Here is a 23054-nt window from a genome sequence, read left to right on the forward strand (position 1 = left end):
TAATAAAAGTGTGATTTTGCCTATTCAGTGTATCGTCAGACATAACGCGATGATTCAAATAGAGCGCAAACGGGGCAGTTGTAAAAACAAACAAACAAAAAAAAGTTTCAATAAATATTAACATTGTATTATACCGACACCCCCCCCCCCCCATCCCCCCCATCCCCATTATTATTTTTTAAAAGAGTAACTTATATATTTGCAATGGGAGGAAAAGAAAATCAAACGGCTTTATCTACAACAGGCCTGCGTTGACAGCGTGATGGAGGTCGCTGCTGGGGCTATGAAACAACTCTGCAGCCTACTATAGTAGATGATCCGGGGAGCAAATGTCATCCTCGATATCCACATCGTCTTCGTTTTCCTCCAGCAGGTACGAGTCCGGCTCCAGTCCGTGTTTCAGTTCCTCCGTGCTCTTGTCGTTCAGTTCGCTCTCGCTCGAGTTGTCCGCCGATCTCTCCAGCTCGCCGGGCGTCTTCCGCTCGTCTTGCGCTTTCCTCAGCTGTTTCTTGTGCTTCATCCGGCGGTTCTGAAACCACGTTTTCACCTGCGCGAGGAGGACATGAGTTACAAAGACATAGAATATTCTTCACTGGCTTGTAGCATAACGGGGAAAAAAAATCCAATTCGTGCAGTGTTTTTAAGGTTATTTAAATAGCCTTAACGACAGGGAAAGACAAGGTCTGCGGAGTAGGAATTCTATTGAACTGCAGAATTGAAATATGAGCCATTCCCTTATGTTAATTTATTTATATAAGCTATTATCACCAGCTAGCTGGAGTTACCCACTAACAGCAGTTTTGCATGTGCGGAATAAAAATTCGTCGCGCTCCCTCCGATTTCTGTCGTCATGCTCTGCTGTGTGTTTAGCTGCAACATATAATAATTTATGCATTTATTTTTCTTTTTTTTTTTTCGTTTGTGTGTTTCTGTGCTTTTTTTTTTTTTATCGGTTTTTGGACATTCAGAAACTCATACCTTTTCCTGCATATACAAAGACATCAATTAGTACGTCCTGTCCTGTAGGTTCAGGTGTGTGTGCGCGCGTGTGCGTACCTGTGTCTCGGACAGACTGAGCGCCGTGGCCAGCTCCACTCTCTCCGGTGTGGACAGGTACCGCTGGATTTCAAACCTCTTCTCCAGGCCGGACAGCTGCGAGTCGGAGAAAACCGTCCGGGCCTTTCTGCGCCTGCAGTGCTTCCCCGGTAACTCTGCGTGGTGCGGGAACAAGGCCGGCATCTGCATCCCTACAGTTGATGTGTGAAATGTTGATTTGAAATTACAACTTTTCAAAAAAAACAAAAAAACTAAAACAAAAACAAAGAAAAAAAAACAAACCTCAAAACTCAGACCAACTAAGTTCAGTGTGACTGCACAGGCGTTTGGTGGTTTACAGTTTCCATGAGTTTTAGTCAAAGTAAAAACCATAACTGTGTTTACTCTCATTAATTAGACATGAGAAAAATGATATCCAACAGCATCGCCACTTTTTGCTCAAGTAAAGTTGGAGGCCTGTATCAGACCAATACGATTTTCTTTCCTGTTACTCAGGGCCTATGCCTGCCTCGAAGCCTCTGCTGTGCTTACCAGACGTGAAGAAGTACTGGTGATGCTCTGGCTTGTGGAGAGGATGATGCGGATGTGGCGCGAGTATTGGGGTTGGCATCAGTGGGTATCCATACTCAAGGATGGGCATGCGGGATGCCAGGGTGCTACAGAACGGCGAGGGTATGACGTCTCTCAGCGGCTTGGGTTTATGCAATAAGATATCCTCAATAAAAAACGACGTAGACCTCTGCGTGGGCGCCGCAGACGCGTAGTTCATACTCATGATGTTTGTTTGGGTTTGTTATTTCCCTGCCTTTAAACCTGCATCAGCATCTGCGTCTTCCCCCCCAGGTCTCCCAGGCTTAAATGCAGCCCCTGTGTGTGATCAGTGAATGACACTACGTCGAGCATTACATAGATATCAGTGGGAGGGCAGATTTCCAACAAGTATTTATTCAGTAGAGAGTAGGGGATTGGGGAAACTGATTTGCGCATCAGCCAATTAGAGCTGTGTATGGGCGGAGGGGAGATGTTGTGGGAGCGGCTCTTCGTTGTGATTGGCTGAAAAGCATTCGAGGCTGGTGGAGGGGGGGAAAAAAAGCAAACGGATTCCAGAAACGCAGCGCACCTGTGACCGCATCGCAGTTCATTTGAATAGCAATTGAAAATCTAACGGAGTATCGCCACTCCTAGCGGTGCTTATGTGGTCGCCTAGCAACCACGCCGTTTCTGCCAGATTTAGGAACACTGAATGGCCTCACTGAAGAATTTCTCTTTATTTTGCCCAAATAGGCCCAGAGTTCGCAAAAATGCAGTTTTGCGAACAAAGTTGCCGTTAAATGTTAGCTAAATGCGGTGAAATATGAACTCTAAAGCACGGGGCCGCAGTGTGCTGCCCGGTAAAGGTGACGTGCCGCTGGCTACAGGGAAGTTAGTGGGCGCGACCGGGCGCTCGCCATGGTGCTGAAAGATGTTGCATATTAAGACGTTGGCAGGGTGGCATTCTTCATTCTTCTTCATCTTACGCTGCCATGATTAAATGAACATTTCAACTCTACATGCCTGTTTGTAAATTCAATAAAAATGTTTGAAACTGTAATCGCGATTTCAAATATTTTATTTAATTTACTATTTACTCGGTTTAGATGACATCTATAGTAGACATGTGATCACAGAGCTAACATTGTCTTTGTCCTATAGAAACATCATGATTTTGTTTAATATTAAAGTCCTAACTCTAATCCTTTTGCATTTGCATTTATATGTGCTATGTATCTTTGTTTCTGTGCATTTCACCCAGTCTAAAATATTCTTTATTTGTTATGCAGCCCAGTTTACTCTCGATTGTTCCTGTGCTTCTGGTTAATGACTTTCTATCAGTCATCTGACGAAGGTGGACTTTGACACAAAACTTCAGACTTACCTGCCTTAGACTTGAGCGTGACCATAGTGGATTTCTACTTGTCAGGGAAATTCACTCTGATAACTTTCCTTCATGTTGGTAGTTTTTGAATGAAGTGATGTAGCCTGTGTCACAGGAGGATTGTTCTGCCGCAGGTCTGTCTAGTAATTCCACGCAAATTGGCTGTAATTGTCGGTATTAAAATCTGGGAGAGTACAAGTGCCGCTCCTGTGCCCATTTGCGAAAGAAAGCGGTGCGCTATAATTTGTTGATATGGTGTTGTCATCACATTTCCAATCAAGCCAGTTAATGTGAAAGTGTCTTAATGTAGGCAGAATTCACGCTGCAATGCTATTAGGCAATTAAGGGAGAAGTCAGAGCGGAAGTTGTAATCCTTGGGCTGGAGGACAGGATTTCCATTTGATCAGATGGAAGGAGAACAAATTAATTACAGGGAATCAGTTGCGCCGGAAAAGTGCTGTTCTGCTGCATTAGTTTGCATAGGTTTGTCCTAAATGGATGTGCGCGCTCAGAATGTACACCGTTTGTGCTGGTACACCTTTTGGAATTAGTTTCACATGAAGACGTGTCAGTAAGAACTCCATCAGTGGCTAAAGCTGATGCGCACCATCCTTCTTCTGACACTAAGATACATTTTGTTTTCAAGTAGGCCTGTGTTTAGATTAGATTCAACTTTATTGTCATTACACATGTACAAGTACAATGCAACGAAACGCAGTTTGACATCTAACCAGAAGTGCAACAAGCAGTAAGTGCCAGGTATACAGTAATTTACAGTATGTACAGGTGTCTATGCTACAGGTATATTATAAACATGATATACAGATGATGTTTCCGTCATCTGTACATCTTGATGTTTCCAACAGGCATTATATTAATTGGAAAAGTAATTCAAGAGACAAATGAAAATAATTTTCTCTGGTAGGTTTTTTTTTTAATCTCATGCGTTTTTCTTATAGGGTGAAGTTAAAGAATAGTGTAGGCAACCACCAGAAGCCTTTCAAAGACATGGCCGGCGCAGATGGAGGTAGCCCTGCTGCACCTGGCTGTGCGTCAATCCCTTTTATGGAGCGCACCAGGATAACAAGTTGCTTTTAGGGGAAAATTAGAAAGTAAATGAAACAAATGGTGACGGACTCGTCTTAAGGATCCGTTCCTGAGGCACGGCTAAGCGGCTTTTTGTGGCCATTTCATTAAGTAAAAATTTGAGCCGGTCAGGCAGTGCGTCACTCTGCTAAGTGGCGCGTTTCGATAAGAGGTCTGTGGTGGTGTATTGGGTAATACTTGGCTTATAGTTTTCAAAGCTGCCGTGCTGGTGACAGTGAACGGTAAGAAAGGGAATAAAGGGATTTGGCTCCTGTCTATCCCTAAGTAATCCACCTTAATGCATTTGCGGAAAGAAGCGCATCCACATGTTGGAGCTTACTTAAATAATAATTCACATTCAGGGTATACACACTGTAGTATTTGAATTATATGTGCTTTCTAGTCCTTTCTTCCCCTGTAGAATTAATGCAACAGAAATCATAAAAATATTTAAGCAGTTTTTTTCTGATGAAACAGTGTTTAGTAGCAGAGCATGCTTTATAGTGTTTTATAGTCTATCATCAGTAACGTATTTTTAAAATAATGTTTCTCTATGTGTGTTCACGTCAACTATAAGCTCTTATTTCACTGTACTCTCCAGAATGGCTGAATGGATGAATTAGCCTACTGCGTAATTATGGACGAACACACACACAAACACACACACACATAAGCAGGTCTTCAGCTCGGTGTGACTCCATTGTATATGCACACAACTTTTTGCTAAAGTACATTTGCTTGTGCTTATATATCAAATTAGACATCATAGCAAACCAGGATAAAAGAATCCATAAAATGTCACTGAGGAGTGACAGTGTAGGTCTGCAGTAATGAGAGCTTCCGGTGGTTTTTGATTGCAGACTGGCAGGACAGTAGGACCTTTCCAGCCAAGTAAATCAAGCAAAAGAATTGAAAACACGCACAGTGTCTGTGGATTAAAATCACCAATCCTTTATTGAAACCATTTAAACTTTGATGATTCAAGTTCCAGAGGTAAACTCTGCATCCACGTCCTGTCTTTTGAGGATCTACCCACGGCATCGGCGCAGCGCTCGTGGTCACAATCCGCTGTTTATGTCTCGATGAACTTTTAAGTCTTCTAATGAGAGTTTGTGCTCCTGGGGCATTCATGCATCCGATAGGCACACAAATAGAATATACCTGAAAAGAGACAGAGGGTGAGGTTCTGTGAGGTCTGTGTTTTACATCAGGACATTTAAGTTCCATGCAGCTTAAAATGGATGGTTTTAAAAAGGAGATGTGTTGTGATTAAATCAGTTTGTGAGAACATATATATGACTTGCATGTAAATTATGTTAAAAAAAAAGTGTCTCCCACAGTCTCACAGTTTGAGACAAACTGCTTGTAAAAACGGGCTATACAAATAAAGTTGTCTTGTCTTGTCATTGTTTCCCATCAGGCACGTATCAGTCTTACTCCTTGAAAGTTTTCTGCTATTTTCAGTCTCAGCAAAACATTTAACATCATGGTATTTTTTACATATGAACGCTGTCTCCCTCCACTGTCACCACCCGTATAGTGAAAAGCCTGCAGAGATGAGCACTAACTACAAGAATCACTTACTGATGATGTCACATCAATAATTCAGTTGTTTGTGTATGGATTAACCTGTGAAGCCTGTCCCTTGGCTGTTTTTTTTTTTTTTTTTTTTTTTTTTTGCTTAGGAAGTTAGCTGTTATGTGTCATTTTTATCTACACCTCACTGAGTGCATTAGATGCATATTCAGGAACCCACTCAAGGTTATAGTTTGAAAAGAGGATGATCACATCAAAATGCCATTGAATTTCAAAGTGAACACACCATGAGCGGAACAATGACAGACTGCAGAATCTGAGGACACCTTTGTAACACGGCTGAAGCCTAACCCAGTTTCATTTGGTGAGTTGTTACCTGAAAAGAAGGTGAGCACCACTGACACCCAGCCAATGATATAGGACCAGGAGAACCTCCAGTTACCATAGCGTTTCCCATAGTAGTTAATAGTCACACCAGTGTACACTGCCATTGCTAGAAACACTAAAAAGCCTGAGCAGGAAACAAAACAAATATGGAAAAGAAAATATTTCTGAAAGGTGGTACAGGAACAGTTTTCAGTTAGAAAATTACTGAAAATTACTCAAGTGTTGCTATTTTAGGTATTTCAATTGTGACTGCGGATTAACTTTGTTTCAGAATATCATCCAATTCTATAATTTACACTGAATAAAGACCACTACAAATTATGCAAAAGCATCACAAACACAGCTTAACAAAACCTCTCTGACATGAATGAAGACTTTTATAAACATAACAAGCAGCTGTGCCTTGTTGTGAAACTGCGCTGACAACAGATTAATTAAGAAGACGTTAGTTCATGATTAGTAAATCATCATTATTTTTAGGATGCTTAATCTTTAGTAGGTACAATACATGAAGTTAAAATTAAATGCAATTTATAGCTCGAACAAAAACCAACGAAGTACAACAACGATAGAGTTGAACTTACATGAGATGAAAAACAATATGCCTGCGGCAAAGGTTTTGTCAAACCTGTCGAAGGAGGAGTAATGGATGAATGCCATAATGCCGATGATGATGCCAATGAAACAGAGCAAAAGAGAGAGGATCATGAGGGCACGGGTGGCATCCAAGTGGGCTGTGGACAAGGTCAAAGGTCAATAGGAGTCACTGGCGGGGTCAGTGCGAGACAGCAGAGGCGAATGATCTGACCTGAATGATAATGACCCTGTTCAGGCCATGTTAACAAGCCAATATGATGAAGAACGGTAAAAATGAGAGAAAGAAAAGATCAAATTCCATATTTAATCAAAAGGTTGTCAAATGAAGATAAATCTGTCTACCAAATCTTTAACAGAAGTTATCAAACAAACATGTTTCAACCTCAGTAGTGCTGCCTATTTTTTTTACAGTGAAAAAAGTGTAACCATGGCCAAAACATTATCATTCTCATAACTCCAAAAAACAAAATAACAAAAGAAAAGACTAAAACTGTAAAATCAGGTATCATGGCATTTTGTATGTATTCTTGGTGTACAGTAATGAATAATAGGGCTCCCATTTTGTGTAGTGAGTTTGTGACAGTCACAGATTTCTGTTACAATAGACTGAAATCCATTGAAGAAATGAATAGATAAGAGAGACCTGATATTATACCAACGTGCCACAGTTACAAAGTGAAAACTGTTGTTCTACACATTGCTCCATTTGTAACTACGGAATAGAAAGTCAGCCCAGCTGCTCTTCCAAAATCAGCTGTATAAACACACCAGCTCACCAGATGGGAAGCGAGTTTGTTAGCGTGCTCAACGTTTAAGATGTTTACCATCACTTTCAAGTGGCTAATGACACTTCCAACAAAAGGTGAACTGAGCTCTATCTCAGCCATTCAGAATCAGAATCAGAATCAGAAAAGACTTTATCGCCATTGTAAGTGAAGAGGTTTCACATTACCAGGAATTTGTCTTGGTGATTGGTGCAAACATAGAACGTAAGAAAGAGTAACATATAATAGTAGAATAAAATAAAATAGAATAAGGTAAAACAAAATAAAATAGGATAAGTAAAATAAAATAAATATGGCTCTGGAGGTAGTGCAGGGTGGAAGTGTAGTGCAAGTAGGTGAGGTAAACAGTGCAAATGGTCAGCAGGTGGATAATGACATGAGCATGATTGAACATGACATGACTTGATAGAAAAGGTTTCTGCTTTTACAACAGCTCCACCTTTCAGAGATGTTTGTAGAACTGACTGAAAGTTCTCCAGTCACCTATATGAGCATCCTTGGCTGCACTTACCAATGCTGTCACTGTGTGGAAAACATTTCCCTGGCATACAGTAGCGCCACAGGCCCTGGTGCATGTAGTTGCCCGACTGCCGATACTGCATCCAGTAATCGGTTGCTGTGGAAACGATCAGGAGGATGTTCCCCACGCCTGCACAAAACAACCCTCCACCCATAAAGCTGTACATCCTGCACCTGCAAAACATCAACACACATACACAGGAGAACATAAGGTCACTTAGCATCAGTGGTCAGTGACAGCCCCCCCCCCCCCCCACCTGACATGCACACACTTCAGGAAGAGAGGGTCTAAGTGTCAGTAATTGCGTTGTAATGAACATATTATTTCCACTGGATTGAGCTGCGGGGTCGCCTGTGTGTATGCTCCACTTTGTTCTCTAGGAGATCAGTCCCTGAAGATGGGCTTTACATACACCTCAATCCAGCACGTGCGCGCGGGCACACACACACACACACACACACACACACACACACACACACACACACACACACACACACACACATGTCCAAGCCTCTATCAAGTCTAGAAATGCTTTGATACTTGATACATCTATTGCTCATTGTTCCACCTGGATGCAATATCCTGCTGCAGCCATCCTCTCTTTCTCATAGAGACCTGTCACAGATTTTTTTTTTTTAGGGAAAGGATGATAGATATATCTTGTTATGTCTGAAACCTGAACGGGATGCTTGTTGAAGAGCACTGTGTATCCATTGAAGAGCTCTGTATTTCCACTGGATCACATATGAGCATCCTCTCTGGCAAGTTCTAGGAGCTGTCTCATCTGAACCAGAACTCTTTTTAATTTCATGTCATTTCTCTCAGAATTTCAATGTCATGTGCTATACATAAAATTCTAAAAAAAAAAAAAAAAAATTATTCAATACTCACTCATACAGTTGGATTTAATATTATGCTAGGTATTCTTTTTCTTCCATGCCAGGGCAGGACCAACTGAAGCAAGCAGTTCTAGTTCCTTTTCTTATTCACACAGAGGCCTTGGTTGTGCACTGACCTCCAGGCTCACTGTTTCCTCTTAATAACACAACAGCATCGCTCAACCTTTAGCCCAACTCTCACTTAAATTCCTCTAAAACACCACAGAAAAGTGACCTACAAATATGAAGAAAAAATGCTGTGCATGTTTGTCATACGATCACTGACACAAATCCTTATTATTGTTGAATGTATAAAGACGTTTTAAAAGAATATAAGTCAGATAAAAAAAATAGCGCATACATTTTCTGATGTAGTAACAAGCTCGTGTTTGCAGCATTTCCTGTGGAGCTCTGACAGCTGCAGCTGTGTCTCCACATGGTGAGAAATTAAACAAAGAAATAAAAACACAAATGAACAACAGTGATTGGACACAATTCAATATTATCTTACCTTAATCAACCCCTTTTATGAAGATGTTTTCCAGACAGGGTAACCTGACAAAATATGGCAAAATCCTATAATGCCAAGATAGGCAGATTTCCAACAGGTTAATAGCACTAGTGTTTGATGGGGTGAAAGGAGGGAACTCTACAACAAACACAGCGCTGAGACAATAAGTCAGTCTGACCACCAGCCAATCAGCAACCACCAGTTTTGTGGTTTGGGAATCTGCTGAAAAAACAGAAATGTCCAAAGCTTGGCAAGCTGAAGTAATACTGATGACAGCATGGTTTTGATTGAAAGTAGAGGGCTGAACTGGCTTTAGTGGAGGGCAGGCCAGGCATTAAACCAGAGTCTTTTGACTTTGTCTATTCATTAAAGCAAACGGCATCTCACTGTTTAAAGTCTTATGAATCCTTACTATGCCTTATTAAGTTCAAAGTGAGTTTTTGTAAATTTATTCCAGTGGACTTCCGTTACACCGGCTGTCAATCTGTCGTAAAATGATATAAACACATACACGATGCACACAAGAAGGGGCACTTAATATTTTCACAAATTTAGGTAAAAACTATTATTCATGATTTGCGTCAATATATATATAATCACAATACATACAGAATTTAAAACTGTGGCAGCTGAGGCAGCAGATGTGTGGATTGGTTATCGGGACAATGTTCCAAATATTTTATCTTTGTGGTGTAACTGCAGTATTTTATGCTTATGAAATGGATGTCGGAGGATGGATGAATGCAACTGGAAACAACCACATGATATAGTCAGAGACTATTTTGCTGTGATTTCACTAAAACAAACTAAAACAAAAATATTACAACAATTTCCAGCAAGAACATTTTTTATTTTTTTTACAATTTGCCATACACAGTTTCATCACTTTTACTTCTGATTTTCATTTAATCAGTGAATGGTCAAGATGGCCTCCTGTACTGATCCCACCTGCAATCGGTTCTGTTATTGGACAAAAATTAATATTCTGTAGTTACATCGCAGCTGTGCACACACTAGACATAGAAACTTTCTAAGGCGATTATAAATCTATCTCAGTGTTGTGCTTACATCTTGTCCCCGGAGTAAAGAAAAAAAAAAATCACCTTTAAAAAGGGAAGAGCTGTATTTATTTGTGGATAGTCAACACAATGTTTGTTGACTGTCAAATACAAGTCAATAAACAGTGATGACTGTCAGTTGTGAATAGGAAATAATGTCTTGTGGTGTGTTATATGTAACAGCATTCTCCTGGCGAAATACTTGAGATTTTTAGAAATCCCACCTCCAGAACTGGTAGCAGTGAAGGTAAATGGAGCAGGCAGATGCTTGAAAAAGCAGCTTACACCAGACTACACTGTGCTCTGGCTTGATGTTTCCTTCATTCTGGCCATCATCTGGCTGTATTTCCTCCTGTTGTGCCTCTTTCCCATATCCAACCGGGCCTCCCTTTGCTTTCACACACACACACACACACACACACGCACGCTCAAACCCTGAAGATGAAAGGAGAAGAGTAGCTCCATTACCTACATTACAGCAAGTTGCTCAGACCAATTGACAACAACAAAATGCCCCAGAAAAAGCATTTTTTTCTCCCCTAGATTTGAGTGCTGTACTTACATATAACTTCATTTTTATAGACCACAGCCTATTTTCTTCCATCTGGAGTGTGGCAGCCAGGAGGGCATTTCATATCCTCCGATGCACCATCAAAGTGGACAATATGCTTCTGTGACAGAAGAGCAAATCCATGCTTTCTTGAATCCATCCAGCTTTTGAGAGATTAATTTTGTTATGGAAAGTCTACATTTATGTGCTATCATTGGTGGGTAAGGAGCTCATGCTGCACTCGGAAAGGTAATGTGACGAGAGTAATTACAAAGAGTGTCTGGCTGGCGTGCCTACATTGTTGTGGTAGTTACTAAGCTTGGGTACATCTGAAATCCTCCAGCACATGGGCCTGTTCATGTACACTTGCTATTTGAGCAAGATGAGCCACACAGTCTCATTTCCCCTTCTGTCCTCACATTGCAGGCTTCTTCAAAGCCATCACTTTTATAGTTTTATAGTTACGGGATTACATCCAGGCTTTAGTGGCTGAGAAAATTCTTATGATGCATGGGTTGTTAGGGTGCTTAAGCAGAAAAAAGTGATTTAATTCAATTCAATTCAGTTTACTTTCAACATAACCATGTTAGCGCCATAACACTTTCCAATTAGAGCAGGTCTAGACCAAACTCTTTAATTAAATTGCAATACAGAGAACCCAACATTAGCCCTTGAGCAAGCACTCGGTGACAGTGGTGAGGAAACACTGCCTTTTAGAAGGCAGAAACCTCATAGCAGACCCCAGCTCAAGTTCCTGACAAAGTGATATTTCACTGGCAACAATGTATCCGTTGGCCTCTGCGTATTCCCCTGCTCCTCTAACCTGTGGTGCAGTGCTTCTCAAATAGTGGGGCGCGCCCCCCTGGGGGGGCGCGGTGCGATGCCAGGGGGGGCGCGTGTGACCCTGGGGAACATGCTTTTTTGCCGTACTAGAATAAAGTGTAATTGCACATCCACTACAGTAGTTGGCAGTGGCGCTCTCATTGTCAAAGTGTGCGCAGGGAGTATTAGCTCTATGGTGTAGCGGCTTTTTTGCACCGAGCAGGCGGTATGAAGTGCAGTAAACGAACCCTTAAGAGACAACATGAAGAAATTTTTAACAGGGATGAAAAGAAAGGCGGAGAGAGACGAAGATAATGAGACAAAAGTAACTCACCCGAAAGCTAAGACGAGGAAATATGACGAAGCATATGTAGCGCTTGGCTTCACTGTGACTACAGTGGGAGACGAGGAAAGACCGGTGTGTTTGCTGTGTCTAAACATGCTGGCAGCGGACAGCATGAAGCCAAATAAATCAAGGCGCCGCTTGAAGACATTACATCCCAATCATGCTGATAAGCAGCTGTGTGAATGCTACTTCAGTAAACCAGCGAGCACTGTTAGCATCATATTATTACATATTATTATTACTATTATTTATAGTCGCGGCGGAGAGTGGGGGGGGGGGGGGGCGCGAATTGTTTTCTTCTTGCTAGGGGGGGGCGCAACAGAAAATAATTGAGAAGCACTGCTGTGGTGGAAAGTAAAAGTACTTTTGCAATTTTGAGATACTTGATTTTGGAATTTCCGATTTATGCTGCTAACATGTTATTTTTTGTTTATGTCTATTTAGATTCTGAGTCATCCAAATCATCCAGTAAGTTGGGGCAACTGGACTTCAGTTTAAAAGCTAAGACGTTTCACCTCTCATCCAAAGGCTTCTTCAGCTCTGATTGACTGGTCAGGAGTCCCAGGTATTAAACCTAGAGGGTGGACCCGCCCAGCCAACATGTGACTGCAAGGGTGTTGAATGAGTCATTGTTTGACACATTATAGTTTCATGTGTCCAGGTGTGTGGTTCGTCAGTTCAATTCAATTCAGTTCAATTTAATTTATTTATATAGCGCCAATTCACAACAAAAGTCATCTCATGACACTTTCCAATTAGAGCAGGTCTAGACCGAGCAGGTCTAAACTCCACCCCGTCATCGTGTGACTTGTAAGGGCCACATGGTTCCTGGTGGGGAATGAGGTGTAAGTATCCTGGGGAGGGTGCAGTCTTGAGGGTGCAGCCCCTCAACAGAGGCAGTGGTCTGCACCACCACCTTTCAACCACTTACAGTGCAGCCTTGAGATCCTTCCACAGGAGCCTTATACTGACAAAAGATCAATAATAATAACAATATTCTCAATTCACCTTTTGCCAATTCATAGAAAGAAGGAACAACAAAAGCAACATTGAAAGAAAAAAAAACAAAATGATAATACAGTAATTGCAGACTGAAGAAACTGGAGATCAAGATATAAAGCTCTTATACGTTTAATAGAAGAGTATTATTGTAACAATACAATAAGCCCCTTGCACTGGGTGTTGGAAACGAGAAATTGGAAGGCTGCAGGTTAAAAATAAATGCATGTCCATGGAGAGCCACATAGCAACATTGCCCTGCCTGTCAATTTATAATAATCACAGGGATTTTGGTTCCATAATAATTATTTTTTTCTTATACTAGCAAACCTTCAGCATTATTTATTATTATCAAGATTCATGGCGAAATAAACACGTGACTGCAAAGTTCTGAAGACAAGCAATATGCCTTTTATTTATTATTTGAATGGAATATCTCAAAATATTTTAAAAATGTGTGCTGTCAAATTCACAAAAAAGTATCCATTTATAGTAAGACCGTAGCTGAAAACCCTTCTGTGGGGGCTGATCATAAGATGCATCTTCTGTTTATTATATGTCCCCATTCTTTGAGTCCAGTTCTGGAGTCCTTGAATTTTCCTTTTCATTTGTTTCTATCACTTACCTCCATCTTTATTTGTCATTGTATTACATGCTTCTACATTCAGCGAATTCAATGCCACACTCATTTCCCGACCCCTGCCAAATATATCCCACTGACAGATCCCGTCCTATCAATAAGAAGCTTCAATTCATAGTTGTGCTAATTCAACAAGCGTTTGAACATCAGATGCCCTTTTATTATGGACAAAATATCCAAATGACAACAACGAAGCTGTTCTGCGGGAAAACGGTCTGTAAATGATGGAAGTAAGGTAGCCGAAACAAGCCAAAATGTGTGACATGCTGGTGTTTTCCAGCTGTGCTGTTCACAAGGCACAAGGCCAGAAAAAACCTATAATGGCCTTTGAAAGTTATCGACATTAGCAGGCAAAATGCTTCTAAGTCTTTACGTAGCGGCCACGCTTTGCCTAAATGCTTAAATCAACTCCTCGGAATTGAATTTTCAAGCCTTCAAATGGCTAATTTGTGCAGCAAGTGCTTTCAGCGTTTTCTCAGCAAATGAACGGTGGCTCTAATCATAAGAGCATGTGGATGGCGCTGCCTCTCCACACCCGCCCATGAGACAGCCGCATGGACGGGGAAAGAAACATTTCCACTTAACCACTTAAATGAATATATCAAGAAACTAATTTGCCATTTTAATTGCATGATTTAGGAAGACGCTACTTCACTTGCCCCTCTTCCATCTTGGTTGATTTCCAATGTGAGCGCACATTAGATTGATCTATGAAAGACTGCAGAAATCACAACACTTAAGTCTTTTCATTTTCCCTCCCTGATTAAATAATTGAAATTCCTGTCAGCGTCTGCACTTAAGCCGCACACAAACATTGCAGGCATGCTGCGTGGCTGAATGAATTGTGAAAGGCTTGTTTTTATCTTTTCTTGTTTGTAGCCTGTTCTTTTCTTTGCCTTCGACCTTTTCTTTTCTTTTTTTTTGTCTTCCAAGAGCCACAGATTCATTCCATCTGTCAAGCCCAGGAATAGATCAGTACATCCATTTTGTAGAGATTTGCCCGTCCCATTAAGTGATTGCTTGCAGAAATGGCAGGGGACATTTCTTCTGATACGTTCCCTGAAACAGCGTTGGCAGACATTAAGGACATATTATTGAGTCCCATTTTCTCTCAGCCACAAGGATATCCATTAGAGTTGCACACAGCCCTAAATTTTTCCATTTTCTCCCTCACCAAACTTGACTTTACACATTATTTCTGTCTCTGTTTTGTAATTTGCAGCCACAAATTATATCAGGGAAAAGCCATCTCGTAGCATGTAGCTCCTCTTTCCAGGGCTATTTGCCAAGACTTGATTCTGAAGTGTCAAAATGGGTCCATCGTTACGGCTAATCATGACTGACAGCAGGGTGCTTTAAAGTCCATACAAGTTGGCCCACACTGGAAACTTTTTGTGTGTGTGGGTGTATGTTTATGTGTGTGTTTGTGTCACACACACACACTTGTGCACAAATAGTGACATGCTGTTTTATACACACTGATGCATTATAGACACATTTCTTGTATCTGTATTTTCAGAAGCACAATTCTACTCCCTTATTAAAGTGTCCAAAAATTGCTCCAGTAGATGGTCAAAGTTTTTCTCTAGGAAAAAAGAAAAAAAAAATAGCAGTCGGTAAGTAGACCCGAGTCAGTGCATAAATGGCAGAGTAAACACATTTGAACTTATTTTCCTCTTCTAGTGCATTATCTAAGTCAGATTCTCTGTCCGACTGGATTAGTCTTTCACTGCAGACTTAAATTGGTATGCAACTTCCTCTGCCATCGTTGCCATTTGCTCAAGTGTATTTCACTTCATTTTGAAAAGCATGTCATCTGATAACTGTTTGTGTACACATTAACAAAATTATATCCACTTGATCATGGCCTCATTGGATTACTCACTCATTCAGAGATAAACTCCAGTGTGTTGCACTATGATAAACACAATAGTCCGTAACAAAAAAAAAAAAAAAAAAAATGCATTTAAGATCACATCCACCAGCAAACAGGTCAAGCCTTTTCACAGTGTTGTGGAGAGCACACTCACAGAGGCGTCAGAAGGCAACTCAAAGGCCACAGCAGCCCCCCAACTGAGCTGACATTCTCATCGTGCCTTGCCCATTAATTCTGTCATTGTTGCTGCCCTGGCCTCCTGGAGTCCTATCAAAGACTCAATAACCACTGCTTAACCAAAGTCCATTGCCAATTCCCCCCATCTCTCTCCCCTCTTTCTGTCGCTCGCTGTCTGCTATAAACCATCTGACAGCATGCGGGTGTGCAAAGCAACTGCCATTCACTTCGACATGGCCGGGTTGAAAAGGCCATTATTACCCTGTAATTGTGGGAGTCAAACCCAATTAAGCAAATCTGTATGTGGGCAGATGCTGCCTACACCCCCACTCCCCCCACACACACTTCGTTTACCCTTTTCTCTCACTTGCTGTCACTTCACTTAGGCCAGCTTGATCTCTGATGCAGGATTTACAAGAAGCAAGTCGGACCCCCAGCAGATAGGGACATATTGCTAATTGAGTTCTTGCTGGTCATTTGCTCCTTCCAAGTGAGCAAGAAGAAAAACAGAAAACTGCTACCTCATCTGCTGAGGCCATGGGAAGAAGAAGTGAAATGCCACTCCTGTCGGTAGCAAGTGAAGGAAAAAGAGGCAAGCGAAAGCCATTTAATCCACAGGGAGGGCAGTGAGAAAAGAGGGGCTTAGGCCTGTTCGGCTGCTCCAGCTGGGATCAACCCAGCACCGAGGAACTCCGACTCCAAGAGCAAACGCTCCCATTCAAGCAGCACGCCACCCCCCTGAGTCTGACACTTCCTGTCCCTGGGAGGCCTGGATCTGAAATTAGGAAGGTGGAACTAAAGCAATGTTCACACTTTCATGGATAAATCTGAAAATGCATCTCATTCTTTGCCTTTCTGACCAACTAAGCAGATGTTTCTGACAAGTGAAAATGTAACGGAAAAAGAAATCTAGTCTTTGTTTGTAGTGAGGTAGCCTGATAATCAGACAGAATTTGCATATATATATATATATATATATATATATATATATATATATATATATATATATATATTTTAAGAGTCCATGTTACACATAGACTTTGTGCAAGCAACTATGTATTGTTGGTATATGTTTTATACAAATGAAGCAATAATGGTGAAATAATTCAAGAAAATTATCAACTCATTATTATAATTACATGATGGCTATTCATCAGTCATTACTTCTTATTTTAATAATGAGATAAAACAAATGTATGTTATCATAAAACCATTTTTCAAAAGTCTGTCTTTGTTTCATAATGGCATTTATTGACAACAACAGCTTTATACAGTATACTGCCACTTTTCATTTCATTATGTCACATTTCATAATGTCTGTATTTCATATGTCATGTCCTGACAATGGTGTTGGTCACTGTCTTCTCACCTTTCAGCCAATCAAATGCCTCCTGGCACTTAAACAAGTAAGCTGAACAACTGCAGCCATATTTAGAAAGTTAGAACCTGTTAAAAAGCGCAAGAACATTTTCAGTTATTCTACTCAGCTGTTTAGCTGCTGCTGTAACTACACACAGTAAGCAAACACAGAAAATAACATCTCCTTTCCTTTATTTATCTTGACAAAGCTGCACATGCTGTGCAACTGGCTGGTCAACTACCTCGACTGGGTTGTGAGACTGGTTTATTACTCAGCAGGGCGCCAAAGTAAAAACCGTTTGACTTTAAGTAGTGTTAACATAATGTTAACCTGGCTGTTGCATAAACTCCAAGGGATATTGCCATAAAGGGGTGCAAGAGTATCTGAAGGGTTAAACAGAGAAAATGAAAACAAGCACACGAGGGAAATGACTTAGGACTGTATGTCTATACAGGAGACATGACCAACTCAAATTTAGCTTTAATCCCATAAAATGTATAAAAAGATTAATAATGGGCAGCATCTTGTTATCTTATGTGACTTATATACTTAAATAGTCATCTGTATTTTCTTCAGCTGACATCAGTTAGCTTGTCTTTGGTACTGGGACACTCAGTTAATCTTATGGTAGCTAAAAATAACAGTTATTTTCATATATTCAATCCAACACGATCATTACAATAGGAAACTGTAAAATAACTCTGCCTCTGTGAAATTCTTTCTTTTGGGCACTGTTGTCATTAGAACATTTAAAATCAGCACAAATTCCTGTTATTTTGTACTATGTGAATGGGCCAGAACTGCACTGCAAGATGGTGATGGCAGAGGCACATTTCACAGACTAGATGTATACATCTACTGTATATGTATATCTATGGCAACCTAACCTCTGGAAACAAAATTTCTTTCTTTGATTTTTTTTTATTTATCACAAAATTGTCTATTCAGGAGATACTTTTACTCTCATTCTAAGCCAAAAGAAATTAAATTATCAATACAAATGATATAATGCCGATTTGATTTGATACTTTTGGGGAAGAAAAGGAAATGATCAGTCTCATGCCTTGAGGACCAAAAAGGAAGTGATGCATATTATGTGGGGTTTGCCGTTGGTCAATATTGGTCGAAGGGTATTTGATTGTCTGAAAGCTGGGGGGGCAGTGACAAATGAAATTTGAAATTCAATTTTTAAATAAAAATCTATTTTGACATGCAGTGGTTAGCACTGTCGCCTCATAGCAAGAGGGTTCCAGGTTCGAATCCCGGTCTGGGCCCTTCTATGTGGAGTTTGCATGTTCTCCCTGTGGCTGCGTGGGTTTTCTCCACTTAATCCGGCTTCCTCCCACAATACCAAAAACATGCACATTAGGTTAATTGGCTACTCTACATTGTCCCTAAGTGTGACTGTGTGTGTGAGTGGTTGTCTGTCTTTGTGTGTCTGTCCTGCGACCAGTCCAGGATGTAACCCACCTCTCTCTTGCCGGGGTCATCTGGGATAGACTGGGATAGGTCAAAAGTAATAAATGTAAACCTGCATCCATTATTTGAAGATTTCTTTTTCTGAACAAATGTGGCTTTTTCTTTAAAAACATCTTAATTTTTTTTTATGATTTTCAACTTACAGTTGCATAAAACAATACAAGACACACAGAGCTGTGTTACATATATATACATACACATATACATATATATAAAAACTCCATTATGAAGAGATGGACAGATTCAGGACAGATTTGTAATCAATCAGTCAATCATTTCCTTTCAGTCTACACAGCAGGTACTGAACTATTAACAGTACACAGTGAGATGTGGCCACATTGTGAAAACAATGATTAAATCTGATGAGCTCTGTAGCAGTTACTGCAACCACGTCAGCCTGTCCCGGGCTAATATCTATAGGCAGTGAACAAGCAGGACATTGTCAGTGCTTGGCCCAGTGGGTATTGCATGAATAAGAGCACTCATCCAGTTGATTTAAATGTGTGTGATCTCACACCTCTTTCACTCCCACCTTTGTTGCCTTCAGAAAGGACAGGTCATAATGGGTCAGTGGACTCACACACCAGTTAACAGGCTGCGTATGTGTGTGTTTGTGTGTGTTGTTCACTGGATTGGGGTGGGGGGGGGGAAGAGAGGGGGGCTGTTTTCTGAGTTTCACCCCTGTTGAGTGTACGCAGTGTTTCCCTTTTTTTTTTTTGTCTGGATATACAAAGCCCAGACTTGGACCCCAGAGGTGCAGGGAGTCATGTGGTTCTGAATAATTCTGGCTCCCCTCTAGATCCCAAATACACACACACACACACACACACACACACACTCTGAAACCTGGGATTGGTTCTCCTCCCTGACTCTCACGTGCTTTAACCCCCTTTAACCCCATTCATAAGTCTCACTACTTGTTCTCCATCTTCCTTGGGTATTAAGCAAATGATCAAACAAAGAGATAACTCTGTGTGTGTGTGTGTGTGTGTGTGTGTGTGTGTTTTCTATTCTGCTGTATTTTGCTATTGTAATTTTGAGTTTGTATTTGTTCTCTTCTCACGGCATCAATAGCGAAAAAACCTGAGGATGAGTGACTACACTTTAAATTATAGTTAGTACAAAGCAAGTATATATACTTTATTATATAATTGCTGCAGTAAAGATTTATTTTAATGTCACTTGTGATTTCTTAACAATAATGAACAACTAAGTGACTTTACACTAACAGCTTTGTGTATATAAACATTTTATCTTATCCAACGATATGCCTCATCATTTTGACACGGATTAACTTGTAACCACCTGTGCATCATGTTTACACTGTAAAGCTAATGTCCCTGCAGCCTGACCTCTTCTCTTCAGACTTATTAATTACTGGTCCCAGTAATTCTCAGCCTGGTCTCCATGTGTAAATAGCCCATTAATATTCCCTCAAATGTCTTCATTCTCTCCCATGGTTGCCATCTCTGTCAATCAGAGCATAATGGCTACTAGGGAACAAATGGAGCACTTGGGAAGGACAATTGAGGAGGCCAGCAGTCAGTAATTAAGCAGTTCATAAGGCAATATCATTAATTATCCCCTTCACTGGTTGCTACATTCTCTGGGCGTCCTGATTACATGCTTATTGACTCTGAATCCTATGACAACATGTTCCTTGCTCCACTTCCTAATGGAGTCTAAAAGTGGAGTCATTTACAAATGGCTTTATTAGGCAGAGTGCCCACATGGACCTTTAAAATGTTACTTGAAAATGCAATTTCACCTGTCTTTGCAGAAGGCTTTCATGCACTTAAACAGAGGTCATACAAGCAGCAATGCAATTAGTGCTCTCCCTTTTTATAGAGTCTGCTGATTTGAAAAGCGTTACACACCTTTTCTCCTCCACTGAGCATTAATCATTTGATTTCAGGGGGGAATTTGACAGACATGTGAAAGACAAAATGTCATTCTGGCTGACTGCTGCATGACACTCTTTCTTCTAGAAGATTTGACAAACAAAGATAGCGTTGAGAAACTTTTTATCATGTGAAAACCTACTGTTGAGAGGGCAGATTTTTGATTTTTTTTTTTTTTTGTGCCATGAAGAATTAAAGTGTCAAGCAACACTTTTGAGGCTACAGGTGTCACTTTTTCAGGTGTCACTTTTCAGGTTTGGTGGATTAGATTAGATTCCTTTCAGAAACATGATTTATATCAAAAGTTTCTTCCCATAGACGTCATTTTGATATTGAAAGCACTGACAGACAAAAAAGAACAAATGTTACAATTAATGAAAAAAGGCTGTAGTGTATTTTGACCAAACACCAGTCTTTGTTCTTTTTTTTTTTTAAATGAAAAGTTAAATAAAAATAGCTAAATGTAGATATCTATACATCTATATACAGAGCAGTTCTTTGAGGTCAGAACAACAACAACACCTACAAGCCCACAATACAGCAAAACACAAATTATTATCAAATTTCTTGTGCAATGGAAGAACCTCTCAGACTCGAGCAAATGCTGAAATTTGCCAAACTGCCTCAAAACCCAACCCAGCTCACATCGAGTCTCTCAGCATGGCTCTAAATGCAGATAACGAAGAAATGGAAAATGGAGGCCAAATTGACCCTTTCACAGCGTGTTAAGTCAGTTTGTATGGGTACCTGGAGTGGCTGTCCCCCTCCCATCAATAAAATAATTTAAGAACACATTATACTCCTTTAAAAGGGCCCATTTGTCAGACCAGGTGACTCTTAAAAGACCCTGCGGATTAGAGACGCCCTGCATCAGGTACTTTTAATTCAGCCACAATCGATATGACTTAGGCTGCTGTTGTGTTGGGAGTGCATATTAAAAAAGGGTATTTCTGTTAAAATGTCTCTTGTGCATAAAGTCAATAAAAAAGGATGGGGGGTAGACAGAGGTGGAGTCTATACACTCTGCTGCTATGTGTAATTTGCAGAATCTGTTTTCTGGAAAACAGTTGTAATAATCATAATAACGTAGTATGAATAATGTCAGCCGTGGTACAAAATAAAAACTGTTTCCGTAATATACCTTCAACACGCTGGGACATGACCCTGTTTCTTTTTTTTGCACAGAAAAACTAGTCTACCATGTGACATCACATCTCACTCTACCCCAGTGATTTATTTTATATCTGTGGATTATTTCAGTCAATAAATGCTAATCGGCATTTATCAGTCTTTATCTGTATTTAGATAAAGCAGTGTAATCTCTGAACCTTTTATCCTGGTATGCCAATACATCTAATTAAATTTCTTATATTGTGCAACAATATTTAACGCCTAATAAACGGTGATAATTACATTGTAATAATAAATAGAGTGCTGCACTGATGATGTATTTTTGTAGGCAAACCTTGAAGTAAGCACCTCCCTGCTTCCCTCCATGAAAAGCAAATGGGATTTTTTTTTCCATTAGGTTTTGGATTATTGCAGAAAAAAAACCCAGTGATAAAAATGAACTGTTTGATTGTTGCAACACAACAAAGCTAAACAATAGAGAATAGATAAGCACCATTATTATGTGTGATGACGTTTAATGTGCCTGAAAACCTCTGTAGTCCCATTTAGCCACTTGTTAGCACCCACCTCTTTTAAGACACATAAACACTTCAACATTAAAGAGTAGGGTATTTACCCATGGATATTATGTCGAGGGAACACAGTATGGATATCTCTTTAACTTATGTTGACCACAGGCCTTATTTCAATCATCTAACCAAAAATCAAAAACCCTTTAACTTGGAGACGAGGGATCTGAAATTAGGAAAATGCTAGTCCCTTTAGGACGTCACTACTGCAAATAATTCATATGAATCAAATCTATAAGAACTGACTATATATCATTATATTGTATCTATATATTATTTCTTGAAACTAAAATATACATAAATAATCTCATATAAAAACTTGCTAACTAAATTCTGACTACCTCAGATTTGATTCATAAATAGCATGTAATATCTGTAAAAAATATATCTTTGCTAATATTTTCTCAACGGACAATATGCATGAAATGTGTATGAAACATCAAGTGATCGGTTTGACGTGGAGAGAGATGGACACAAACAAAGTTATGATCAAGTAAATGAATTAGTGTCACTGTACCCTGCAAACTGGGCCAGAATGGATCAGTTTGTGCTATATGTCCAACTTCATCAAATCATTTGGCATGCTTATATAATTCAATTCATGTAAGTGTCATTTCTGTTGTTTTATTTCTTGCCCTAGATATCAATTGCGATGTAGTACTCCAAGCCAATGTTTGTGATTAAATTGCAAACGAAAGTGTTACTCTTCCGGGAGGAGATAAACAAACCAAAACTGGCCTGTGATTGCTGACCAGGATCAAACACAAAAATCACAGAGACCAAGACAGCCACAACTGATCCAGTGGAAGCTTTGCAAGGCAGCTCTGAAACTCAACAGGCCAAAACAAGAGTTTAACGTGTTGTGAGTGTCCAGG

General features: G+C 40.2%; 2 protein-coding genes across 2 annotated transcripts in view; both read right to left on the reverse strand.

The window, feature by feature from the left end:
* Nucleotides 1–191: 191 nt before the first annotated feature.
* On the reverse strand, nt 192–2143 carry bsx (brain-specific homeobox). The gene is made up of 3 exons (XM_046411035.1): nt 1588–2143; nt 1057–1247; nt 192–547 (listed from the first exon to the last, which is right to left on the reverse strand). Exons 1-3 carry the CDS (start codon nt 1829–1831, stop codon nt 305–307), a joined length of 678 nt encoding a protein of 225 aa, XP_046266991.1. The 5' UTR covers nt 1832–2143; the 3' UTR covers nt 192–304.
* A 2935-nt stretch (nt 2144–5078) lies between these two features.
* The window catches only part of lim2.1 (lens intrinsic membrane protein 2.1), a 33090-nt gene continuing 15114 nt past the window's right edge, over nt 5079–23054 (reverse strand). The window contains 7 exon segments of the mRNA XM_046411472.1: nt 5079–5218; nt 5970–6104; nt 6565–6714; nt 7874–8055; nt 16094–16152; nt 16154–16303; nt 16388–16514. Coding sequence (XP_046267428.1) covers nt 5157–5218; nt 5970–6104; nt 6565–6714; nt 7874–8055; nt 16094–16152; nt 16154–16303; nt 16388–16514 — 865 coding nt within the window. The 3' untranslated portion in view covers nt 5079–5156.

Source organism: Scatophagus argus, chromosome 14, assembly GCF_020382885.2.
Source record: "Scatophagus argus isolate fScaArg1 chromosome 14, fScaArg1.pri, whole genome shotgun sequence".
In the NCBI taxonomy this organism is placed as follows: domain Eukaryota; kingdom Metazoa; phylum Chordata; class Actinopteri; family Scatophagidae; genus Scatophagus; species Scatophagus argus.

Bases quoted from the DNA above. Each gene is read 5' to 3' on its own strand.
- bsx (XM_046411035.1), bottom strand. From the start codon at position 1,831: ATGAGTATGAACTACGCGTCTGCGGCGCCCACGCAGAGGTCTACGTCG. The intron at 1,248-1,587 runs GTAAGCACAGCA...CATCAACTGTAG, and splicing joins CCAGTACTTCTTCACGTCTG to GGATGCAGATGCCGGCCTTG. The intron at 548-1,056 runs GTACGCACACGC...CTCCTCGCGCAG, and splicing joins TCAGTCTGTCCGAGACACAG to GTGAAAACGTGGTTTCAGAA.